General features: G+C 40.9%; 1 protein-coding gene across 1 annotated transcript; it reads left to right on the top strand.

The window, feature by feature from the left end:
- Positions 1–3,342: 3,342 nt before the first annotated feature.
- Positions 3,343–5,544, top strand: LOC120032461 (zinc finger protein 239-like). The gene is made up of 2 exons (XM_038978565.1): positions 3,343–3,346; positions 4,208–5,544. The coding sequence occupies exons 1-2, from the start codon at positions 3,343–3,345 to the stop codon at positions 5,161–5,163; spliced, it is 960 nt and encodes a 319-aa protein (XP_038834493.1). The 3' UTR covers positions 5,164–5,544.
- Positions 5,545–7,422: the final 1,878 nt, after the last annotated feature.

Here is a 7,422-nt window from a genome sequence, read left to right as displayed (position 1 = left end):
CCCTATCATACTATACTGTATCAGTCTCTCTCTTTCCCTATCATACTATACTGTATCAGTCTCTCTCTTTCCCTAGCATACTATACTGGATCAGTCTCTCTCTTTCCTTATCATACTATACTGGATCAGTCTCTCTCTTTCCCTATCATACTATACTGGATCAGTCTCTCTTTCCCTATCATACTATACTGTATCAGTCTCTCTCTTTCCCTATCATACTGCCCACACTGTATCAGTCTCTCTCTTTCCCTATCATACTATACTGTATCAGTCTCTCTCTTTCCCTATCATACTATACTGTATCAGTCTCTCTCTTTCCCTATCATACTATACTGTATCAGTCTCTCTCTTTCCCCATCATACTGCATCTATACATGCTCCACTGTCTCTGTTTCCTGGCAGTAATCACATCTTCCTGTTGAATGATTTCCTATCACATTTAATAACTTATTCAGCTGGCTGTGCCCTACTCTTAGCCTTGTAAGGAAAGCCTCCTCTCTTCTGTCCATTCCTACCATCCTACTTTACTCTGTACCTGGAATGGGGGTGGCAGGTAGCCTAGTGGTTTAGAGCGTTGGGCCAGTAACCCGAGCCGACTAGGTGGAAAATCTGTCAATGTGCCTTTGAGCAACTTAACCCTAATTGCTCCTGTAAGTCGCTCTAGATCAGTGTCTGCTAAATGACTAAAATATAAACAATGAATAGATGCCTGCCCTTAGTGTCATTGTTCCACTGCTCCTGCCATCTCTGCACCACCACTGCCCATATCATTCCCTTAGCCTCTGCCTTGCTCATTGGCACCTCCACCTCCTGTCTCCTATGGGCGTGTTTAGCTAGCACATCTACTTCCTCATTCCCTTCCACCCCCACATGGGCCGGGACCCAAGCAAAGCTTATATGGACACCCATCTGTCTCACCTGGGCATGAATTTGAATTCCCTTATATAGCAGGCCTCGTATAGCAGGCCTCGTCTGCTTTGTGAGCAAAATGATTGCCGACTCAACACAGCACATGAGACAGAACATATAACTACACTGTCTGGTTTGACTTCCTCCGCCCACTGCAAGGCCAACAGTACGGCCATCAGCGTCTCCTGACAGCCACCCCACTCTCCTGTTCAACAAAGGCTGGTCCAGTCTGACCTGTCCTTCGGTCTTTTGATCCATCTGTGTGTGTGTGTGTGTGTGTATATATATGTATGGGTTTCCAGTTGCCTTTTAAAGAACTTGCATGGATCAACCCCCTCCCTGTCTTTCTGTACTCTCTTCAACACTTGTAAGTCTACTACTGTAGGTGGGAGTAGCCATGGTGGACTCACAGGGATAGGTACCGTGGGGCTTCAGTCCCTGCCATACATTCCCATCTGCCTCGCCTGCTTATCACCCACCCATCCAAAGCTTTTATTCTGTCCACGTTATGCTCCCAACTTTTCTGTAGCACCCCTTTTGTGGGGTGAGACACCTCATGTTCCTGTAAGTTAACCCAATAATTCATTCCCAGCGATTGCCTTCTAATATGTAATGGCAATGAAAATACATTTCTTAAATGTAAGGCTGTCGTTACCACAGCCACAAAGTCAAAAATGTTTGTCGTGGAAGTTCATGGAAACAAAAATGTGCTTTTTGGATTTTAAGGTTAGGATCAGGCGTTAGGATCAGGCATAAGGTTAGCAGTGTGGTTAAGGTTAGGTTTAAGATTACATTTTAAGTAGATACATTTTTTAAAATAGGCTTGGCTTATGACTTTGTTGCTGTGGTAACAAATGTCGACCTGGCACTAGTGTTTTGCTAGCATGTCACGTGTCCTACTTTTATCAGTAAACTCGTAACAACCTAATAATTACGAAACATATAATCGATCAAATAAGCCACAAGTCGCCTCTTCCTCTGTTTTGGAAGGAAATGACTGGTATAATAAATATGGTGGAAACTCTGACTAGCCCATGCCTCCACCAACCTAATGCTATTAGATTAGTGGGATGTTGTGAACGATTGAACATATGAGGAAACTCTAGGGCTGCTCCCAAATCAGAGTTTCAGACTAAATTAATATAAAAATTGGTTTAATGATAAACTATGTTTAATAATTCTTGTTGCCAACAGGACAAAGCTAGCCCGTTCCCCTCTACCCTCCCGGAGTCCCCAGGTCAAACGTCTCCCGGTACAGCTTTATTGCTGGGTCTGGTTGGCTGCAGGAAAACACTGGGGCCGCGTGGAACTGAGAGGGGAGCAGGAGGAGGAGAAGAGAAGGAAGATGAAGATTTGAACCATGGTTTGTAGATTAGACTACAGTCTTCTTCTGAACTGATATCGGAGGTGCATAAAGATGGCACTTGTACACTTCATGTACTTACCACAAATTCCTTGTATTGCTAAGTTCACTGTATTGTACATTGCTCTCCTTTACTGTTTTTTTGAATGGTCATTGGCACAGTAAAGATGATCCCAATTTTAGCTTCAAGATGCTGGCAATAAAAAATAAAAAAAACAAATAAGTAGATTGTGTTGATTTATTGGAGCGTTGAACAATGTAGCGCACCGTAGTTTCAAAACTCAGTGGATAGTGCTAAAACAAGGATGTTATATCAGAATTCTGCCATCTTTATGAACTTTAGTCATTCATTGATGAATTATATATTTATTCAAATATCTGGGTCATTCCACCCATTTTTAAAAGTGTAACTTGGTCCTAAAATATTTTTCACCTAATTTTAAAATTCTGTAATGTTCAACTTAATAAAATATATTTTTTTTCCCCATCTCAAGACATCGAATTAAAATATTACTGTAATAAGTGCCTATGTGCCAAATAAAGTAACAGTGCATAGATGTGACAAGGAATACAACGTGGCTGCTATGAAAGTGAATTGTGTCTACGCGTGATCAGGTGTGTGTTCATACCGCTGATTCTGTTAAAATGTTTCTTGAACAGAAGCAAACTGGAAAAAATTGGGACGAACATACCTGAAGTTGTTTGCAAATGTTTGTATAATGATTACCCGCTATAGATAATTAGCAGCCAGTGTGTGTTAACTGTCCTGTTGCGTAATAATCATATTTTAGAACACTGAGTGCATTCTGACATCACGTGCATAAAACAACTCACGCTGGGGTGACCGTTAGAGATATTTGGAACTTTTCATTCCACCCATTTGGTGTAAATTGGTCCCCAAAAATGTTTCACCTAATTTTAACATTCTGTAATAAAGAGCACATGTTCAACTTTTTAAAAAACAAGACATTGAATAAAAATATTACTACACTAAGTGCCTATGTGCCAAATAAAGTAAAAGGGTTGACCGTAACAGGGGACTACTGAAAACAACAAAACCACCAAATTACATGGGTATGTGAACCATAACACCGCTTGTGACAGGGAATAGAAGGTTGTTTTGTGAGACAAGGAGTGGCATTTGAATGCAATCTTCACCAAAAAATGTAATTGTAAAACATTTCTAGCATGTCTATGTATGGGGAGAGGGTTGACTTGCTCAGTTTTCCACCACAAACAGCAGTAAATTGTCAAAAAGAGTAGAACCAGCTCACCTGCTTTTACTCTGATTTGACTATTAGATGTTCAATGTTTCTTTTGAAAACATATTTTTTAAAGGAATAGTTTCACCATATTAAAACGAGAGTTCAGTTCATGGAACTGGGTTGACCTTAAAATGAGGGTCACTAATCACATTGATAAAAATCTTCAGAAAGGACTTTGTCAAAGCAACAAAATAACTAGTGCTCCTACAATGAGTGTGTTTACATGCACACTCATCATTTGACATTAAACTAGTTATGGAATTAGTCATGTAAACACCTTACTCTGCTTATCTTAATTGGCTTAAGGTCATAATCAAAGTGACGCTGTTAAAAACACCTGGTTTTCTGAGCAATTTCTCAATTTATTAGGACACGTCAAGGCCTACAGATTCATAGAGGCATATTTCATCTTTACATGTTCTAACACGAGCAGCGCAAGCTTCCTTCTTTTGACCAAGTCCAGTGAGTTCAGGAAAAACTGAAAGTATGCATCTTAGAAATAGTTTTCACATACAAACTGTCCGAAATCGGAATCTAATATGCTAATCAAAAATAACATGGACGCTGTGGTAGTACGTTTATTTAGATGGGACTTTGATAAATGCAGAACATTGCCTATCAGTTAACCTGATTACAGATGTCTATGCTATTCAATATCTTTGTTTCACAGGGGACAGCCCTAACCGTTGCTTTCTGAGTGGCAAGGGCTTATCATCTGGGGATCCTCAACATGATGCTGACAAGACGTCTCTCCAGAAGAGTCTCTCCAGATCAGAACATCTCAATAAACACAAGCAGAGACTTATAGGGAAGAAACCTCACCACCGCTGCTTTGAATGTAGGAAGAGTTTTTCTGAACAGAGAGAATTGATCATTCACCAGCGGACTCACGCTGGAGAGAAACCTTATTGCTGTGATCAGTGTGGGAAGAGTTTCAGGAAGTCAGAACACCTGACTACACACCAACGCATACACACAGGAGAGAAGCCTTATAGCTGTGATCAGTGTGGGAAGAGCTTCAATCATTCAGGACACCTGACTACGCACCAACGCATACACACAGGAGAGAAGCCTTATAGCTGTGATCAGTGTGGGAAGAGCTTCAATGATTCAGGATCCCTGATTAAACACCAACGCATACACACAGGAGAGAAGCCTTATAGCTGTGATCAGTGTGGGAAGAGCTTCAATCAATCAGGAAACCTGACTACACACCAGCGCATACACGCAGGAGAGAAGCCTTACAGCTGTGATCAGTGTGGGAAGAGCTTCAATAATTCAGGAGACCTGACTGCACACCAACGCATACACACAGGAGAGAAGCCTTATTTTTGTGATCAGTGTGGGAAGAGCTTTGCTTTTTCCGGACACCTGACTGCACACCAACGCATACACACAGGAGAGATGCCTTATAGCTGTGATCAGTGTGGGAAGAGCTTCAATCAATCAGGAGACCTGACTAGACACCAACGCATACACACAGGAGAGAGACCTTATAGCTGTGATCAGTGTGGGAAGAGTTTTGCTCGAGATTCCACCCTGACTACACACCAGCTCACACACACACTAGAGAGAAACCTTACTCCTGTCTATGTGGCAAGAGCTTCAATCATTCAGGGTCACTGATAAAACACCAGGAAGCACAAACATGTTTTCTTTCATCTCCCTCCTCTCTGGCACCGGTTCCAGATCTCTAAATAAAGTTTCAATAGAAAACATCTTGTAAAGAGTCATATATCTCCCATTCTCAAACAGTTTACTAAGTCTGATTACCATGGTAACCTGTGAAGCATAATATGCAGCTCTGGATCCACATGTATCAAGCATCTCGGAGTAGAAGTGCTGATCTAGTGCTGTGTGGGATGGGGGTTTTCAGAGACATTAAATAATGTAGAAAAATGTTTCAACAATAGTAGGTGGATATTCATGTATGAGGGAAATGTCTTAAGAGATAGCCTTGGATTGTACATCTTGTCTCATATAATCATTGGTTCCTGTAGGTGCTGGGTAGAGATGTAAGGGGGAGACAGTCATGAGCCCCTCCTTAGACCTTTTGGCAGAATACCCAGAATATGTTCTATAAATTAAGATAGTGCTAGTTAGATGCAGGAACCAAACGTTAAAGATGAAAAATGACAAATTTAAATCATGCAAATATAACTTGTCTGTGTAAGCAGTATATAGGAGAACTAACGGGACTGGCCCGAAAGAGCTCCTGACCGACGTGTACTACGGTGCATTACGTTTGTTGGGACCTCCAGCTTGCTGATAATAAATAATGATTCATTTAAGTTTGACTTTGAGTCCCTGGTGGTAATTTCCACGACACATTTTCAATACAAAGATCAATTATTGTGAAGGAGAGGTGTCGATCTGCATGAGGCAAATGGTGGTCACACCAGATACTGACTACCTTTTTTTAAAGGTATCTGAGACCAACAGATGCATATCTGTAAACCCAGTCATGTGACATCCATAGATTAGGGCCTAATTCATTTATTTCAATTGACGGATACCTTTATATGAACTGTAACTCAGTAAAATTGTTGAAATTGTTGCATGTTGCGTAAAATATTTTTGTTTAGTGCAATAATAATTTAAGAATCTAATGGAAGAAATGAATGGGCCTCCTACTGTTTTAGGTGTTTTGGGTCAGAACTGTTTCAACGTGACTTACACCAATCAGAGTATCTGTGCTATGAAGGGCTCAACAGTGGAACTGCCCTGCACATATCAACATCTAAGTTATCATGTAGTCTCAGAACCAAACTGGTATATACAAGAGAAATGTAATGAGGCACCTAAAATACTGAGCTCTGTGCCAGAGTATGCAGTTCGTGCTGAGTACCTTGGGACTAAAGAGAAAGACTGCACCCTGAGAATCACAGACCTGAGAGAGATTCAGCTGAGTACTGGTTCGGATTTAAAACACAGAATGCAGAATGGGGGTACAGCTTCTCTGGAACAACTCTGACTGTCACAGGTAATATATAATATCTAATTCTAATAATTCATTTGAATCATTCAGACCTACAGGTGAAGGTGTCTTCCTCCACAGAGGAAAAGAAGAGAACACTGAACTGTAGCACCACCTGTCTTCTGACTGACAACTCCAACTACATCTGGTACAAGAACGGACAACATCTCCATCGCCCTACTCCCCAACAATACTCCTGTAATACTCTACTGTACTGGTGTTACTCTGCAGACAGTTACTCCTGTGCTGTAAAAGACCATGAGGATATTATACAGTATAATAGAAAAGGTAGAAAATGCCTGGTATGTTACCTTGTTATAACGTTTTACAAAAACATATATTTTTTATCCATTTTAGAATAAGTCTGCAACGTAATAAAATGTGGAAAAAGTCAAGCGGTCTGAAAACTTTCCAAATGCAATGTAAGTGTCTATATATTTTGTTAATTTCAATGGACCAGTCCAATACATTTTAAACACTTGAAAATAGTCTCATTATCGTTTGAGGAGTTGATCAGATACATTTTGTGTCAGATGTTCGTTGTCAGAGCGGTTTGAATGTGACTCACACCAAGAGGATATCTGTGCCTTGAAGGGGTCAACAGTGGACAATACCTGCACGTATAGACATCCCAGCTGGCAAAACGTCACAGAAGTATCCTGGTTCAACAAATGTGAGAATGGAGTTACAACAGATCTAAGCCAGGACCCAGAGTATGCAGGTCATGTGAAGTACCATCCAACTACAGACAAGGACTCCACCCTGAGAATCACAGACCTGAGAGAGAATGACTCTGCTGAATGGAGGCTGCCTTAATTAATCGACATCCACGTCTTCGGGGCCCTGAAGAGATCAAATCAAATTGTATTAGTCACATGGGCCGAATACAACAGGTGTAGACCTCACAG

This window comes from Salvelinus namaycush, chromosome 39 (assembly GCF_016432855.1).
Source record: "Salvelinus namaycush isolate Seneca chromosome 39, SaNama_1.0, whole genome shotgun sequence".
NCBI lineage: Eukaryota > Metazoa > Chordata > Actinopteri > Salmoniformes > Salmonidae > Salvelinus > Salvelinus namaycush.
This window is presented reverse-complemented; position numbering and strand designations above follow the sequence as displayed.